This window comes from Dendropsophus ebraccatus, chromosome 4 (assembly GCF_027789765.1).
Source record: "Dendropsophus ebraccatus isolate aDenEbr1 chromosome 4, aDenEbr1.pat, whole genome shotgun sequence".
NCBI classification, from domain to species: Eukaryota; Metazoa; Chordata; class Amphibia; order Anura; family Hylidae; genus Dendropsophus; species Dendropsophus ebraccatus.
In genome coordinates, this window is record NC_091457.1 from 136,219,988 (window position 1) to 136,240,012 (window position 20,025).

Here is a 20,025-nt window from a genome sequence, read left to right on the forward strand (position 1 = left end):
AGGCCGTAGCGCACACGTTGATTGGATGCGTGCATCACGGCCCGCCGCAGCGCACCACGCAACCGCCCACATTATAATCCGCCACTGATCGCTGCGCATTGCCGGGGAACAAAACACAGGGGCACCATAGTCTGGGGAACTTTCCCCGCGGCACACCCGACCATGTGTCGCGGCACACTGGTTCAAAATCACTGCTCTAGAGGAGAGATGTGGCTGCAATTTCTTCATCCTATACAGTAATACCCACGACTATATACTGTATTTCTCCATACACTAGGCTTAGCTAATGTGCATGTTAAAAAGGGGTTTTTACAATGTTTAGTATAAACTGGCATCAGAAACTTATACAGATTTGTAAATTACTTCTATTTAAAAAAAATAAATAAATAAATAAATAAAAAAACACACAAAAAAACTGAAGTCTCCCAGTACTTATTAGCTGCTGTATGTCCTGCATGAAGTGATGTGACCCCCATGAGACCCCAATTAGCAGGAAGCACCTGTGCACACATGGCAAGTACCTCTTATTCTTCCCATTGTACCTGCAGGAGCAATGGTGAGTATTAAGACCTTGTTCACATTTGTGTTGCTTGGTGGCCGCTTTCTCCACCGGTGGCACCTGCTGGGTTTGGGGGCCCTTGGGGTTTGGTCCTGGACATTGGTGTTGCAGGACCATTCTATGGCCTCCCTTCCCTGCTTGCGCTCGCTTTGAGGGGTTAGCGGTCGCTGACTCACAGTGTGGAGTTGGTGTAGGGACTCATGTGAACCAGGGGACCTGCACGTGGTACATGAGGCAATATGGTTTGATCAAATTATATACCAACATCCTGGCGTTGGTTTTTAGGTGTGGCCGAGAGGCATTGGTGTCAACCATAGGTGTGATGTGCAGCAGCTCCTTTCTCTCCATGTCCGTTTATTCTTTTCATACTGACACAGTGCTCTGTGCTGCCACCTCTGTCCATTTCAGGAACTGTTCAGGGCATGAGCAAACCACTCCTGCTCTGGACAGATCCTGACAAAAACAGAGGTGGCGGCAGAGAGCACTGTGTCAGACTGGAAAGAATACACCACTTCCTGTAGGATATACAGCAGCTGATAACTACTAGAAGTTTAATCCACTATTGAAAGTCAGTAGAAATGTCTTCTACAAATCCGCCCCGATCATCAGGATCACACTGATTTCCCAGCACTGCAATAGGCAATCCACTAGTCAGCAAGTTGTGTGTAATGAGAACATATAGTAATGAGGTCCTTACGCCACAGCTGTTGCACATTACACAAGCCCTGACTAAGCCCGTGTTTCACATTTTCCACCAAAATAAACCTAAAAATCTATTTACTGCGTGATATACCTGGAGCGCTGCCGCCTGACTCATGGCAATGATCAGTGGACACTTTTATATGCTATATATAACAGATCGCTGGCTGCACACACTGAATGTTCAGTTCTTACCAAAAATTTGGAAACGTCTGGCTGCCTTGCCCGGCCCCGGCCCTGACACAGCTTCTATAGTGTTTTATAGGCTGCCACCTACCTCATTCACTTCTGGGTAACAAACTCGGTTTAAGAAAAGAAACTTAGGTTTCAGAAAGGGAACTGTGTAGGAGAAACACCCAGGATGTTTTACTCATAAGTCCAGTGCCATGTTCCTCTTCTAACACCACTTAGGGTATTACATTGTATTCATGTCATCATGGCCAGGAATAATCTGCTATTTAAAGGGGTACTCCAGCGGGGGGGGGGCACTTTTTGGCTGGAACCGGCAGGACCCGCATCGCGGCGCTTCGGTTCCCGCTTCCTGGTGTGTGACGCGGGCCCGAGACGTGACGTCTCAGGTCCGCTCAGCCAATCAGTGAAGGAGGCGGGATCCGTTTTAAGTCCGCTCAGCCACTCAGTGAAGGAGGCGGGATCTGAGCGGACTTGAAACGGTCCCGCCTCCTTCACGTCACGTCTCGGGCCCGCGTCAGACACCCGGAAGCGGACGGGAACCGCCGCGATGCGGGACCCACCGCTGGTTCCAGCCAAAAAGTGCCCCCCCGCTGGAGTACCCCTTTCAAGGATAATTCCAGCAAAACTGGAGTCTCCCAAGCAATTATTCTTCAAGATGATGAGATGTCAGCGGGTGACATGGCCAGATCTCCGTATACCTACACAGATATAAAAACGTTACCTTAACAGCATGGTGGTGGATAGAGATGAGCGAACATACAGTAAGTTTGGGTTTGCGCCAGGGTCGGACTGGCCCACCGAACGACCGGAGAATCCTACGGTGGGCCCCCAGCTCAAAACCTGCAGTATTAGTGCAACACCTGCAGTATTAATGGGCTCCCAGGATCATTTCCTCTAGTGGGCCCCAGTCCAACACTGGTTTGCGTGAACCTGAACGCTTGGCATTTGAATCCTGCAACCTGGAACGGTATTCTGATCAGAAAATTGTATACTATTACAGTTTTTTTTAATTATTATTTTATAGTACCTATAGTACCTAGTAAATAAAACGGTATTCTGATCAGAAAATTGTATACTATTACACAGTTTTTTTAAATTATTATTTTATAGTACCTATAGTACCTAGTAGATTTTTTTCCTAACATTTACAAGGGCTATTTATTTTTACTAGCATAAATTATACAGCGTCGGAGAACGTCTGCATTCTATTCAATACTAAAAAGATGACATCATTACATAACTGCCGATGACATCATCCGGCAAAGCTTAAACAGCCATTAGACATTCGTTTATTGTAGTTATATGTGAAGTGTTTTCACAGCAGAGACTAAATAAGTAATAGGTTTTAATGTAATTGAAAGAGCGCTATATTTTATTTATGGTCTCATGGGGGGGGGGGGGGTGTCACATGACAGTTGTTTGTTATCTTTAATGCAAATTATTTATTAATTGGCGACAAACCATGAAGATGTCTGAATGAGGGTGTAGGGATTATGTAGTTATAATATCTTGAAGACTATGGCCCCAGATGTCCGTGTTTCTTTCTTTCAGAGTAATTGATAAAATAAGAAGCCTGCATAGAGTGGGATATGTTGCGGTTTCCCATAGGGGCTACAGTTTGCTTTGGGATCTCTCCGAATATAGATCAGCAGAGGGCTAAAAACATTAAAAAACTTGTTTTCTTTCGAAAGTTATACAGATTTGTAATTTACTTCTATTTAAAAATCTGAAACCTTCCAGTACTTATCAGCTGCTGTATATCCTGCAGGAAGTGGTGTATTCTTTCAGTCTGACACATTGCTCTCTGCTGCCACCTCTGTCCCTGACAGGAACTGTCCAGAGCAGTAGCAAATCCCCATAGAAAACCTCTCCTGCTCTGGACAGTTCCTGACATGGAAAGAGGTGGCAGCATAGAGCACTGTGTCAGAATAGAAAGAATACACCACTTCCTGCAGGACAAACAGCAGCTGATAAGTATTGGGAGACTGGAGATTTTTTAAATATAAGTAAATTACAAATCTATATAAATTTCTTAAACCAGTTAATTATAAAGAAAATCATTTTTTTCTGGAGTACCCCTATAATGTGAAGCTAGCTACTCCTCTGGGAATATAGACATAAGGGGAGATTTATCAAACATGGTGTAAAGTGAAACTGGCTCAGTTGCCCCTAGTAACCAATCAGATGCCACCTTTTATTTTCCAAAGAGTCAGTGAGGAATGAAAAGTGGAATCTGATTGGTTGCTAGGGGCAACTGAGCCAGTTTCACTTTACACCATGTTTGATAAATCTCCCCCATAGACAATTATAATATAGAGTGACTCTGTAGATCTTGCCCTCCATGCTAAACCGTCTATTTCAGCTGCAGTCCCAGTCTTTAAAATATGGTATACCACCTCCTTCTGCATACTTGTGGGTACCTGTGTTGCGGTATATGGAATTAGAATGTGGAAATCCAACTCTTCCGCATTGCTATGTTCTTCTTTTTTTGCGGCAAGTCAAAATAAATGTGATGCCGAACTTTATTCTCGTTAGACGAGTTGGTTTACATTCTAACACTCTGAACCGAATGAGAATAACTACTTTACACAATATCCATTACGAGAAGGAATGAAACGAGACGTAACCAGACATAACAACTTTAGTAGTACCTGGCTATAGTCTAAGAGACTTGTCATAATATTTAATCAGTCGGGTTCTCAGTGTCCAGATGCCAACTGAGTGATAGTACTAGCAGAGAGAGAAGCGTGTGGGTGAGTGCTTCTCTCCCCACTCTCTGTCTATGGGACATTGAGACCATCTTTTTTCATAATAACAATGGTCATTTAATTTGTCCATACACATAAAAGAAAACCCAACCTTCTGATACCAACACAGCTGTCATCCATCTCAGGTGTAGGTAGTCCACCCTCTTCTCCCATTGACACATCCATACTCGCTTAGCCAGGCCAAGCGTTCAAGTTTAGAGAGAAATCAGTAATATGTTTCCTTGCAATCTAACTCCATCTATTTTTATAAAGGGGTACAAAAAATTGTAAGAGTACTAGTGTTAGACATTTATACAGATTTGGAAGTCTTCCAGTACTTGTCAGCTGCTGTAAGTCCTGCAGGAAGTGGTGTATTCTTTCCAGTCTGACTCAGTGCTCTCTGCTGCCACCTCTGTCTGTGTCAGGAACTGTCCACAGCAGGTGAGATTTTCTATGAGGAGTTACTACTGCTTTGGAAAAATCCTGACACGGACAGAGGTGGCAGCAGAGAGCACTGTGTAAGACTGGAAAGAATAATGCAACTTCCTACAGGGCATACAGCAGCTGATAAGTACTGTAAGACTTCAGATTTTTTTTTAAAGTAAAAGTAATTTACAAATTTTTCTGACACCAGTTGATTTGAAAGAAAACATTTTTGACGGAGTGTACTTCTTTAAGTACATAGACCCCATGTTCTGCAATTCAAGTTATTTGTATAGCATACATATTGGCCTGTGTAATGTCCCAAAATCCCGAGGGCCCAAGTGCTGATAGTGGAAGCGTTTCCCTCCATAGAGAATACTGATTACATGACACAATTAGACTTATTGTAAAAGCTCCAGAAAAAAACCACAGAATTACCACAGCAACCATAGCCCATCCATTGCCACCCGTTCTCCTCTCACAGTCCCTCAGCATATCTTCAGGAAGCTGAGATCCTTCAAAAGGTTCAGCTTGCTGGCAAGATCCCTTGGCACGCAGTAAATGGAGTCAGGGGCTGCTATTACTGGCAAGAAACTTTAAGGAAATGTTTACAGAGACTGAGACGATTACATCAAGAAAGGAGAAAGACTTTGCAATAAGACCTGTCAGAATGGTGGGCCAGGAGGACTTTCAGGACAAGTCCCTACATTACATGCCACCTGACCTGGTCCATCCTATACGGTAACTTGTAAAGCAGTAACGGAAGGTGAGCGGCTTATCTAGAGGTCTTAAAGGTATCCTTATCTGCCCGACAGCCATTACAGATGGCGAAAATGCCGCCTGCTTTTAAGATCCTTGTTAAGCAATTTTGGGGTCAAATTTAGGGTTGGAGAGTGGATATGAAGTGTCTTTTGCCCTGGAGGACAAGATGTCTGTAGTTTACATGGTCAGCCCATCTCTCTCTCATACACATGATTGCCACTGTTTTTCAATGGCAGATTCAAAACCCTGTTCTTGAGAAGCAGTTGGATCCCTGCGACCATGCACTAAGGGCCGTATTTCACTGGACGATTATTATGCGGAAAATCGTTATATCGTTCGAATTTAAACGATAATTGTCCGGTGTAATTGCAGGCAACAATTGAAAAATCGTCTGTGTGTCGTTAATCGTTGATTTAGATCTGAACCTAAAATCATCGTTAATCGTTCGCTGTAATTCCACATTCGTTTACTCGAGTTCCGCATTTGTTCACTAATCGTTCAGTGTAATTGCACATTGTCCATTGTTTTCCTGGTATCAGAAGGTATAAACGATCATAGTAACGATCGCAATAACGATAATAGTATCGATTGTAACTAACGACCATCATTCTGTGTTATATGGTGAACGATTTCAGGTTAACAATAAACAATCCCGTTTGCGATCGTTTATCGTTAGTCTTTAAAAAAATTGCTTCGTCAAATAGCACGCTTGGGGATCCATGTTTTCCAGGACTCCCTAGGGCTTTATCCACCTTCTTCAGCCACTGGTAATCCAATGCCATTGGACTCGAGCATGTGCCAGTTGTGCTCATCTCTATTCATATAGAGACTAGTGTGGTAGGACTTCACATCTTGCCATTTTCAACAACAATGTACAGTACAGCGCCTCTCATTCAATCATTGTAAACTACTGACAGAGCCAATGACTCTCCATAGGGGCAGTATGCTGTGCCTCCTGCTATTCACAATAGTCCATCCTGTCTATACGTGTGAGCAGGGCTGTTCTTGTCCATGTTAGGATATGAAGGAGTTAAGTGGGCTCAGCGGTATCCCTGTACTGCTCTGATGTCATGTTATTAAACAGGGCAGACTTGGACATCTTGTTGCTTTTAGAACTTTTTCACTACTTTTTAAAGAAAAACTCGGTCATGAGAACACAAAGTCCCTTGCTGTATTATCCTTCAGTTCTTTCTAAAACAAAAGAACTTTCCGGTGAATTTCTCTAAAGTCTATGGAGAATGGTAGACCATTTCCCAAGATTTGCTTTTAGTGGAATTTTAACCTGTCGTGCCCTACTACTATTTACCCAGATAAGCAGCATCATAGGTGTCTGTGTATATATGCTTGTCCTCAGACATGTCATATATACTTTTCCTATGATTGTATCCTTCATCTAGGAGTTAAAGGCGTCTATACAAATATCGTGCACCCATTTATCCAGGTCTTGGGGGAAATAATTGGAGACCACCAGGCTGGCATGTGAAGTCTTATAGGCAAGGAAGAATTGCTCCCTGGGAAAAAAAAATATGTAAATGAGCTCTCCTCCAGGATGAAAAAACACATCCCTCTAGTGACACCTAATGTGGGTTTGCTCCCCAGCATGTCTTCACCTTGAAATACTACAGTCTATGTCTAGAGATGAGCGAACCTGGAGCATGCTCGAGTCCATCCGAACCCGAACTTTCGGCATTTGATTAGCGGCGGCTGCTGAAGTTGGATAAAGCCCTAAGGCTATGTGGAAAACATGGATATAGTCATTGGCTATATCCATGTTTTCCAGACAACCTTAGAGCTTTATCCAACTTCAGCAGCCACCGCTAATCAAATGCCGATCGTTCGGGTTAGGATGGAATCGGCATCTAACTGAAGACCGAGACCCTTCTGGCCCCCCCGGTTTGTTTGCAACCGTGAGAGGTGGTCAGGAAGCCAAAAACAGCTGTTTTATGCAGTTTTTATAACTCCTATTGACATTATTGGGGCTTGTACTAACAGTGTAGTACTGCTAGCTCTGCTGTTTCCATTGCTCCCACATTATGGAAACAGTGTAGAATTTACGCAACTACCATTAAGCTCTATGGGAGTTATGTTAACTGTTCTGCTATTTCGGCTTTCTGACGACCTCAGGTCTGGGCTGGGGGCTCTCGATCTTGAGAAGACACTGGTTTCAGTGAAAACAAGAACTGGTGCCCTTTTGTTTCGATGAAGGTCCCAGATACAAATCTGACCCTTATCACACAAGTCAACATTAAAATACATGTAAAAGGAAAATCAATCCAAATTTTTTTTTCAACATTGTTATGTAAAATATCGTCCAGCACAAAAGCAAAAAAAAATGGGAAAATTAAATTAATACTGAAAACTCACAAACTTATATGAAATAAAGCTGATTATGGAGGTGATTTACTGAGGCAGTGACGATAAGCCCAGACTGGTATTAGATTACTAATCCCTCCAGACATCCAACCAAACAGTCTAAAGTATTAGAAAACATCTTATAAACTGAATACAGCCGTCTAGGACTTCCACCATGGGAGAAGATTCACTTGGGGAGGGTGACTAGTTAGTGCCTCCCCAATGGCAACCAGAACCCAGGGCAAGTTCCCCATGAATACCCCTGTATGCCTCTTCCTATAATACTGAAGCCAATTTGCCATACATATCCAGATACATCACTGATGCCAACACTTGGGAAGACCGATCCTGTCGGAGAGTTGATGACCTATCCTCTATCCTTTCTCTGTGACAAATGTATACAAATGGAAAAAAAAAAAGAAAAGTTTCTCTAGTGCCACCTATAGGTGATAAGTCAGGGATAGGGAACCTGTGGTCCTTTAGTTGTTCTAAAACTGTCCGGGTATGATAGGAATCGTAGCTTTGTAACAGCTGGAGAGCCGTGGGTTTCACGTTCCAGCACTAAGTCAATATAAAGAAACCTGACTAGGCATCGCAGCCATCATTCTAGCAGCCAATGAAGTTTTGGTTCAGCAACGTTTGTCTGAACCCATACGCTTGGCATTTGACTCCCAGGGTCTGGGTGCCACCCTAGTAAGTCCTGGAAAATATGTTTTCCTGGCAGCCCGAGGACTGCATCCAACTTTTCCAGCTGCCGGGAGTCAAATGGCGAGCGTATGGGTTCAGCGAATGTTGCCGAACCAGAACTTTTGAAAGGTTTGCTTAACACTACTTCAGGGAAAGAAGAAGAGAACAGTCTCCAGGTAGGTGTTGGGTTTGGCTAATACCCTTTAGTCATGTTTCAAAGCTCCATTAATGGGTTGGGCATGGACTTGCAGGGTGGCTACATATAGGTGGCACTAGAGAGACAGTTTTCTTACTTCTCAAGGAGAATTCATACATATACTTTTTCCCCATTAAACTTTGCCTGGATCTCTTCAATGAGAAACAATACAACATCTATTAGGAATGAGAAAGTATCCATACAAGCATTTTGTGCCACTTTCAGTTCTCCATGTACAGTCCATGCATGGACTCCATCAGACAGACCGCCCTGCCATGTATAGCAGGGGAATTTTAATTGTACATAAGACTAACATTAGGTTCACAAACTATCCAGCCGCGCTCTCTGGGGATCAGCGCACTTTAAGTTTGTCATTCTCTGCATATTTTGGTCACGTCTTACAGTAAATTCTCCATATCTGAAATATCTGGAACTGTTTTACGGAAACTCGAGGCATAATTTTCATCTGTAAGTGCAGCCTTATGACTTCATTCAGTTTAACCATTCAACAGCCGCATACATTTCTATCCCGGAATGAATGTATGGTACAGACAGGGACATAGACTGACAGAAAGACATATACTAACAGCAGGACATATACTGACAGTGGGACATATACAGACAGGGACATATACTAACAGCAGGACATATACTGACAGCAGGACATATACTAACAGCAGGACATATACTGACAGTAGGATATATACAGACAGGGACATATACTGACAGTAGGACATATACAGACAGGGACATATACTGACAGTAGGACATATACAGACAGGGACATATACTGACAGTAGGACATATACAGACAGGGACATATACTGACAATAGGACATATACAGACAGGGACATATACTGATAGTAGGACATATACAGACAGGGACATGTACTGACAGTAGGACATATATAGACAGGGACATATACTGACAGTAGGACATATACAGACAGGGACATATACTGACAGTAGGATATATACAGACAGGGACATATACTGACAGTAGGATATATACAGACAGGGACATGTACTGACAGTAGGCGGTATATACTCACAGTAATCCAGACAGAACATTAGGTCCATACTAATCTATGTCTACAACAAATTATTATGATTGGTATGTACAATGCACAATGATGGCTTCAGACTTATGCACACGATACATGGATGTAGCAGATCTGTGTTGACTGTAGCTGAGCCGAGTTTGTCACAGCTGTAAAATAATGAGTTGTCTGTTTTTACATAGGACTGCAATTACGTTAGCGGCAAAGAGATTAATGGACAGGCTCAGCTTTGCTACAGCTGTATAGATAACATAACACATACACACATGGGCACAGTTTATAGTCTCTACATGTAACACATACATTATATCAATAACAACACATTTCAAGCACAAGTAGAAAGCGGCTGTGAATCGTGTAGATAGTTTTATGTTCCTTTTTGCAGTGTGTGTTTTGTGTTCTTTGTGTGATGAGGTTTGTATAAGTGATGTAGCGGTGATCTATGACACACGCCTGTAGAGTTATATAGGGTATGGGCCCCGTGAGGTCTGGTGCGGAGTCCTGTATATACAATGTTGCAGGCTATTTGTGTCTGTATATAAATATACTGTATTACCAGCTGTCCAGTTCAAGCTCCAGCAGAGACTGGGTCCTCTCGGAGTTACACTGCAGACACCACATGGCAGGGACAGTACAAGGTGACAGTGTCACATCACCCCAGCTGGGACCCCAACATCCTGTGTCCCCCCTGACCCTCTCCTTGCTGCTACTGCAGTGATCCGGAAGAATCAGCACAGAGGTCCACCCTTCCAGTCCAGGGGAGGATGGGGGGATGGCTGGAAAGCCGGGATAGGGGGGAGAGGGGGAGGAGGAACACAGGATTAAACTGCTCTCATTTGCTGCCCATTGCTTGGCTTGTGTTTTCCTAGCCAGGGAACAGGAAACTGCTAAACAGTACAGAGCAGAGTATACTGTCAGGAAGGGATGATCAATCAACTACTGTTACCCATCACTTTTTGGGACGTATAAATTTAATATACGAGGAGCACGTGTAATTCTATTAAAAATTTTGTCAGAAAACGCATTAAATAAAACACACGAATAAATATATTTACAATTATGTTCTTTTTTTTTTTTAAACACGTTTCCAATTTTTTTTTTTATGTGCCTTTTAAGCACATTTTTTATACTTGTGTCATGTGTACTATGACTTGTGTCTCCTATTGTGGACAAAAAAAAGTGGCTGCAATGGAAGTCGAGACACCATCACCTATAAAAACAATTTTTAAAGCTGCAGCCAGGTTAATAACTGCATTGGTCCGAGTTCCAGGGTGATTTGCAAACCCAGGCTAGGTTACGGCCGTATTTCATAATAACGTCCGTCGTTTCATAACAGTGTCGTTGTTTCAGAAATGACGGCGGCCGTTGTTATGAAATACAGCCGTTGTTTTTACATAATGTGAAACTAGACTCATGGTGGAAACACATGAATTGCATTTTGTCCACATTGTGCATTCACTATACGTTCTGAAGGCGTCCGAAACACAACCCCATTTTGTCACCTAGAGCCACTGGAAGTTGCCAGTAATCCCAATAACATTGCATGGCTACTGGTGAATAAATGGGGGGTTTGCCCATGTTCTTTGTTTACATAATTAGAGCCCTGATGGTCTCTGCAGTTATGTCCAACTTGACTGTCAGGGCTTTCCTGTGTGATCACCATTACCGGGCTTTATCTCAGCTGTTTTTCTTGTCATAAACAATCTGATTAAGCCCGGTACTGCTGATCACATAGCAAACTATTATGTTAACAAAGAAAACTGCAAATGTGTGACCCCGCCTTAGCATGAAAACATAGAATCAAGTTGCATTGCAATTTTCAGTAATGCAATGGGATTCCTCCATTACTTACTATTGAAAACAGATGTGATGCAATTATAAAACCTCAATATAATTACGACACAATTGAATTCCCACTAAAGATGCAAATCGATCATGCTTGAGTCTGATCGTTGGATGCATCTCTAAGGAGTCTGGCAAAACATGGATACAGCCTAGGGCGGCCTATGGCTATATCCATGTTTTTCGGGAGTCCCTAGGATCCAACTTCTTCATGCTGAACGATCGGACTCACACATGCTTGAGTTGCCCATCTCTAGTTCCCAAATTTGTGATCGCGAAACTGGCCAAAAACAAGCCTCCATTTCTTCACCAATATCCTGCCTACCAACATCAGCCTTATGATAAAGTCAGAAGATACCACTGAAATATCCTCTTAGTATGAAATACACAATATGGTCATAGAAGAACAATAAATTCAGGAACAAGCCATGCTGGGCACAGTAAGAACAGAGAAGACACTGTCCCAGAAAAGCGGAACATGAGAAGAGAGAAGCAGAAAGTACAGTAAGACTGGGCGAGGAGCTTATGACCAGTTCTCTGGCTGCCAGAACATTATAAAAGCAGCAGAACATAAAGTATTGGGAAAGTAAAACCATGAATGCAGGGCAAAAGCAAAGCCTCACATGCCATGTCTAGTAGATTGTCCTCTTCAGTGGTGGTGGGGCCCCCTAAGGCACCAGGCTCGAATAAGACTGCAATCCCTATAGCTATTTCAATAAAGTGAGAGCAGGTACTATACACCGAAAGGGCAGAATGTGAGCTATGGGCTGCACTGGGAGGTTCACATTGTAACTGGAAAGAAAGTATGTTGTATTGAGTAAGCAGAGCATGCTACACTGACAGCACCTCGAGAGCACACTACATTGTTCTTGGTCAGTAAAGCATGTTGCATTGGCTGCACTGGGATGGCAGAAAATGTTTTATGGAAGAACACAGTGGAGCACATGACTGGAGCGAGGACATGTGATAGAGCGGCAGAGGGAGCAGTGCCTTGTACTGGACCTCGTCTTACAAGCTGGGCTCTTATTACTGGGATAGCCCCCCTAAAGTATGCAATATAGATATTTAAGAAGCCCACACGGTCGCAGCATTTTTACAGTAAGAATTCAAACCCAACATTAGATTTTGAAAAAAAATAAAATAAAATTTGTTCATAACTTCAAGACAGAAGGGGAGAAACATTCTTTACAGGCTCGGTAAGCAGACGGGAGAGTCCGGTACTACCTGCGCCAAAAGAAGCAGCTGGGACTTTTTCTTTCCATATTTATGGGGGCTTGTCTGTGGCTTGAGGTCCTTATGAGGGCACAATGGGGAAATACTATAGCTTACAGTTAGGAGCTTTCAAGGCCAAAGTAGGAGGGGACATATAAGTGAAGATGCTCATACACCTTATACTTAACCCATCAGAATTGGCAAATTTGCCCAACTCTCTAAGGGCCTGATATTAAGGAGCAAGCGAGCGTGACCTGTCAGATCAGCGCTCGCTTGCTTCTTGACGCACAGACGTCAAGCGGGGAGGATTCGGAGTGGGGGGGGGGGGGTCGCTGGGAACTGTGGGAAGAGCTGACTGGACAATCTTTACATCGTCCAGGTAGCCCATAGAAGACATAGAAGAGAGTGGCAGTCTGCTGGTGCCGCTCCTATTACACCGAGCGACGGCCAGCAGACGTCGCTATCATTGTTGGAATTATAGAACATTCTGATTGTTGCCTTTCAGCATGAGCTTTTACATGAAACAATTATCGTCCAGAATAGCCAACCCTAAGGTGTATGGTGGCCTCCCAACTCTCTACTAACAGATGATGCTGGTGGACAGAAAAGTCAGGCATGCTGGATTTTCACCACCCCACACTTGTTGTTGGAGGGATAAGCTGATGCCAGACCTGTCTGGTTGTGGCTTACCCCTCCTCTCTCCATAGACAACACATGATCTTTCAGCCATGGTGAACATTCATGTGTATGGGAACATTGGGAGACATAACTGTCAGCTGAAGGAACATTCAAACAATAGTTATTGAAAATGTATGGCCGCCTTTACACCACTGCTGACTACGACTACAATAAACCAGTATCTTATCTGTTATAAGGCTCTGTTCACATTTGCATCAGAGGTTCAATCATAGATTATACAGAAGAATATCAGACACCATAAAAGAAGCTTGTCACACCCCAGTAAAGTCCACAAGATCCGTCCACCACCATTCATGTTCAGCCTGTAAGGCATCTGGCACCAATGCTATTTTCTTTGCACTCCATATATGATGCGGAAAGAATGATGCAGATGTGAACACGGCCACTTTTAGTCTAGACAGGTTTTGATGCATAAGGAGTCTATCCAATGCGAAAAGAGAAATTTTCCAAAGGGAACATAAGAAAGAAAAATATAGCAGCGACACATTATAAAGCTCCGACTGTCTGCATAAAATGAAAAGGATGTGATACAATCACAGATAATATATTATCCTTGTCAAATAAGCAGCTTTGAAGGATGAACAGATCAATCCTGTGTGTCTTCTAACTTTCAATGTCATTGGAAAATAATCAGGTCCTATGCACTGGAAGCAGAACCGCTCTGCAATCTGTAACAAGGGGCACTGGCCGGACGCCAGCAACTTCTTCCCATAAAGCTCGAGCTGAAACATCTCAGGGAGAAGTCGTCAATGGCGTATTATGAGGAAGGAGCTTTTACTTGTCATTCTAGTTCACTAAAGTGATCTATATATCATCTAGGGAAATTTTCAGGACAAGAACAAGTTTACCCTGGCAATGAAACAAATTAAACGGTGAGTTCTTTCTATTGGGTTGGTGACTTCTAGCAGAAGCCGAATGACCATATGAGCATTAGGGTAGAGGCCATCAGCTCATGGTCTTCAAAAACATCTTTAAAATAAAGAGATACATAAGACTGCCCAAAGGAGTGGAAACCTAGCTCAAGTGGATGGTGGATGGTAAGGGGCCTGGGCCCAGACCATTCTTAGTCCCCACCTTACCCATAAAACCCAGAGGTATGGCCTAAACATAATCATAAGTAAGTATGCAGGAAATGGAGTTTTCCTTCCAGTCTGACACAGTGCTCTCTGCTGCCACCTCTGTCTGTAACAGGAACTGTCCAGAGTAGAAGCAAATCCCCATAGAAAACCTCTCCTGCTCTGGACAGTTCCTGACAAGGACAGATGTGGCAGCAGAGAGCACTGTGTCAGACTTGGCTTGAAAATACCACTTCATGCAGAACATACAGCAGCTGATAAATACTGGAAGAGTGCAGATGTTTAAATAGAAATAAATTACAAATCTATATAACTTTCTGATGCCAGTACCACTTTAAAGGGAAGTTTTTGTCACCTTCATGCTGCCTGAACCATAAGTCATCATGGTGGCCCCCGGTGGATTCTCTCCATCTCACCAGCCTTGACTGATACATAGGCAGAAAAATGTAAGTGATGCCAGGTTTTCTATAACTCACAGATTGTGAACCTGGTCCTATAACAATCTATTCCCAAATATTTCTCTTTCTTAAGGCCATTGTTCTATGTTAAACCATGGGCTGTATAAAGCCATAAATCACATTCACATTGAATGTTAAAGGGGTTGTTCACAAAAAAAAGCTGGTGCCAGAAAGTGGCAGAGATTTGTAATTTACTTCTATTAAAAAATTGCAAGTCTTCCAGTACTTATCAGCTACCGTATGTCCTGCAGGAAGAAGCGTATTCTTTCCAGTCTGGAGAGCAGGAGAGGTTTTCTATGGCGATTTGCCGCTGATCTGGACCGTTCCTGTCTTGGAAAGTGGTGGCAGCAGAGAGAACCATGTAAGACTGGACTGAACACACCACTTCCTGCAGGACATACAGCAGCTTTAATAGAAGTAAATTACAAATCTCTGGCACTTTCTGGCACCAGTTGACTTGAAAGAAAAAAAATGGGTGAACTACCCCTTTAATGGCCATATGGTTTTGTAGATAAAACTTCTATTACATTTTAGAACCACATCAATAACATGTGGGCGTAGATTTTGTAGCCCACGCTATGTGGGACTGTACCCTAAACATGAACCATTATTACTGTGCGCACGATATTTCTCAGGTACTAGGATTATATGTGCGGGATGGAGAATATGATTCTTTAACTCTCTATAAAGCCTCAGAGAGAAGTTCTCAGTTATAATTAAATAGAAGTTAATTAGTAAGAAAAATAATGAGTATCAACATCTTAATTGTTCCAGAGTTCTGTGCAGCGATCACATGTCATCTGTGGGGGCTTCTACAGCTACAACTCCACTGCGGATAGGAGATACAGTAATTGGGATCACTATAAGGAATATTATATTTATAGCATTGTGTTTACAATAGATGTAATAATTCTTCTCCATGGAGTAATAATCTTGTTCTCCTAATACACAGGCAATTTAAAGGGAACCTGTCATCACATGGAAGCTGGATCAGCCACGGGTCACGGGAGCCAGCCCCATTAGAGCTCAATGGAAAATATGCACAAAAAATGGCATTATAACATATTAGTATTCCAGATCATATGATAGTGATGTGCTTCCAGTTATGAAACATGCCGGGCTGTGTAAGTGGAAAATATTCACAGCCCATAAATATATCCTGTATCCTACAAATTGCCATTTTATTTCATTTGACATTTGGTGCATGGGAATGTAGCAGAATGTGGCTGTGTCTGGGGGTGACGTTCGCCCTTACACTTTATTTGGTAACGTCCCTTTCGGCTGGGTTTACACTATGTAAAAACAATGGCCGTATTTCATAACAATGGCTGTAGTTGTGCAAACTGTTTTTACATAGTATTTTTGCTCATTTGGTCCTCATATTGCAAACCAAACTAGGAGCGGATTGAAAACACAGCAAGGCTATGTTCACACACTGTTGAAATTGGCCGTCATTTACTGGCAAGTAATTGCCGATATTTTAAAAAATCGCCTGTTTTTATGAAATACCAGACATTATTTGTCATAAAATGACGGTCATCCACTAAATTTTAACAGCGTGTGAACATAGCCTAGCTATGTTTTCAATCCACTCCTGGTTTGGGTTGCAATATGAGGACCACAATACTGATCCCTACGATCCCTAGCTGTGCCGCAAGAAACTGACATGTCAGTTTTCTGCGGCCGTTATTCATTGAAAAGTGGCCGCAGAAAACCCAGAGTCGCATGCTCTATTGTGTGAAATGACAGGGTTTTCTGCGGCCACTTTTCAATGAATAACGGCCGCAGAAAACCCTGTCAGTTCACCCAATAGGTGAGAGAGTCAATCCCGGCACACATCAGGTAGGTTTCTGCTATTTTATTGGCATAACAAGTGCAGTATGTACAGGAGTACGCGTTTCGGCTAAGTAGCCTTCCTCAGCTCAAAATACAGTGGTAGCTGGTGGCTTTAAATACACAAAAGACCGCCAAATAACAGGGGGTGGTCCAATGATGACGTCACAATGATGACATATGTAAACAATACAAGCATGGTCAGATGTTGTAATTAAATGCACAAAACGTACATGACATAAGTGAATTAAGTGAGGGAGAGGGTAGGGGTATGGGTAGCAACTGGACAGGTATATAAAGAACACTTGTCGGCAGATCCACAATGTCCCATGTGTACGCTGTGAGCGAGAGCCGCTGGCCGGAGAAGCGCTGGTCCGGTGCATGCGCAGAACAGAGATACGGCCGGCGAGCCTAAGCCGGCAGCTTCACAGTATCTAGAGGAGCGCATCACAGGAATGGTGAGTTCAGTTATAAGGACCGGTCATAATGCCAACAGTAGAGTACAAAAACGATCACTGCATGAATATAGCATGAATATAGCAATCACAAATATGATCATAGATGAAAAAATGTATGTAATGTGGCGCTAGGTAAGAGTGGCAATAATGGGACCTATGGGAGATGTGCCATGTGTTCAAGGGGGAATATAACCTATATACATATATACAAGGGCATATATACAGTGGCATATTTACAATATAAATGTATAGAGAATCCAAATAGGGAAAACTGAAAGCTAGTCCCGTATGTGGGAGACAGAGGGAGAGGAGGGGGCTGTAGTGGATAGATGGGTAAATGGTAGGTGTAACAGAGCGGTCCACGGGACACGTACCTAGGTCAGCTCCCTGTGTAGCGGGCCAGCCCGAGTGGGGAGGTTATGGGTGGAGGGCAGCCTGAAGAGAGAGAGATATATATATATATATATATACACATGTATGTCGCATTATAACATGAAGCTGGATAATTCATACTCCCTGTTTAAACCTCTTGGTGCGAGTGTTTGCAACGTATGTATCCAGTATGCCTCGCGTTTTTGTAACAATTTTTTTATGTCACCTCCTCTGCTGGATAGGGATACCTTTTCCAAGACCTGAAACCTGAGTTGGGCCACAGTGTGTCCTCTGTCATTGAAATGGTGTGGTAGGGGTAATAGCAAATTGTTACATCGGATGGTGGATTTATGTTTGCTTATCCGATCCCGAACTGATTGTGTGGTCTCGCCTACATATAGTAAGCCGCAGGGGCATTTGATGCAATAGACCACATTTTTAGTGTCACATGTGTGAAAGCCCCTGCATGTGTGAAAGCGTACTGCATAAAATCAGGGGCTTTCACACATGTGACACTAAAAATGTGGTCTATTGCATCAAATGCCCCTGCGGCTTACTATATGTAGGCGAGACCACACAATCAGTTCGGGATCGGATAAGCAAACATAAATCCACCATCCGATGTAACAATTTGCTATTACCCCTACCACACCATTTCAATGACAGAGGACACACTGTGGCCCAACTCAGGTTTCAGGTCTTGGAAAAGGTATCCCTATCCAGCAGAGGAGGTGACATAAAAAAATTGTTACAAAAACGCGAGGCATACTGGATACATACGTTGCAAACACTCGCACCAAGAGGTTTAAACAGGGAGTATGAATTATCCAGCTTCATGTTATAATGCGACATACATGTGTATATATATATATATATATATCTCTCTCTCTTCAGGCTGCCCTCCACCCATAACCTCCCCACTCGGGCTGGCCCGCTACACAGGGAGCTGACCTAGGTACGTGTCCCGTGGACCGCTCTGTTACACCTACCATTTACCCATCTATCCACTACAGCCCCCTCCTCTCCCTCTGTCTCCCACATACGGGACTAGCTTTCAGTTTTCCCTATTTGGATTCTCTATACATTTATATTGTAAATATGCCACTGTATATATGCCCTTGTATATATGTATATAGGTTATATTCCCCCTTGAACACATGGCACATCTCCCACAGGTCCCATTATTGCCACTCTTACCTAGCGCCACATTACATACATTTTTTCATCTATGATCATATTTGTGATTGCTATATTCATGCTATATTCATGCAGTGATCGTTTTTGTACTCTACTGTTGGCATTATGACCTGTCCTTATAACTGAACTCACCATTCCTGTGATGCGCTCCTCTAGATACTGTGAAGCTGCCGGCTTAGGCTCGCCGGCCGTATCTCTGTTCTGCGCATGCGCCGGACCAGCGCTTCTCCGGCCAGCGGCTCTCGCTCACAGCGTACACATGGGACATTGTGGATCTGCCGACAAGTGTTCTTTATATACCTGTCCAGTTGCTACCCATACCCCTACCCTCTCCCTCACTTAATTCACTTATGTCATGTACGTTTTGTGCATTTAATTACAACATCTGACCATGCTTGTATTGTTTACATATGTCATCATTGTGACGTCATCATTGGACCACCCCCTGTTATTTGGCGGTCTTTTGTGTATTTAAAGCCACCAGCTACCACTGTATTTTGAGCTGAGGAAGGCTACTTAGCCGAAACGCGTACTCCTGTACATACTGCACTTGTTATGCCAATAAAATAGCAGAAACCTACCTGATGTGTGCCGGGATTGACTCTCTCACCTATACTTGGGATAACTCCTACCACGTGCACCATCGCTACCACAGAGTGCCGTCCTCTATCAATACACAGTTCACCCAATAGAGCATGCGACTCTGGCCGCACACTCCATTATGAGCATCGGGGAATTCAGCAGCAGTAAAGATCATCTGCAGTACCGTCTGGGATGATCTTTTCTGACACCGGGCCTTAGAGGAAGTATTGTGCCCCTAGTTAGAGATGATACTACAGGGAAAGTCAAGGAGTGTTGGGTAGTAGTTTACAGAGCTACAGGGTCCTATGTAATCTGTCCTGAGTACAGATGCCATGGAGTCTCCTGGTGGGCTGTAGACAATGGAGAGTTTGAGTGAAAAGGTGCAGTGTGGTCCATTGAGGCCCCTATGAGACAGTAGGCCAGCGGGAGAGACCAGAGGATCCAGAGCTCCTGTGTGGTGCTGTGCGAGTAGGCCAGAGTGTTGTCACTGGGAAAGAGAAGGGCCTAAAACAGTGACTGTTAGGGTGGTATTACAATGGACGATGTTCCGTCAATTAACGCTATGACGAACGATCCTTAATCGTTAACCCTATTACACAGGACGATGATCGTTACTT

At 43.2% G+C, this 20,025-nt stretch overlaps 1 protein-coding gene across 8 annotated transcripts in view; it reads right to left on the reverse strand.

Annotated features, from left to right (window-relative positions):
* Nucleotides 1-20,025, reverse strand: part of IQSEC1 (IQ motif and Sec7 domain ArfGEF 1) — a 188,439-nt gene that overhangs the window by 69,371 nt on the left and 99,043 nt on the right. For 2 of the 8 annotated variants that reach the window (XM_069967114.1, XM_069967112.1), the window contains exon 1: nt 10,236-10,374. The exons of the other annotated variants lie outside the window; for them this stretch is intronic. In XM_069967114.1, coding sequence (XP_069823215.1) covers nt 10,236-10,300 — 65 coding nt within the window. In that variant the 5' untranslated portion in view covers nt 10,301-10,374. Of the gene's footprint in view, nt 1-10,235; nt 10,375-20,025 lie in introns of those variants that run through there. 8 annotated transcript variants of the gene reach the window in all.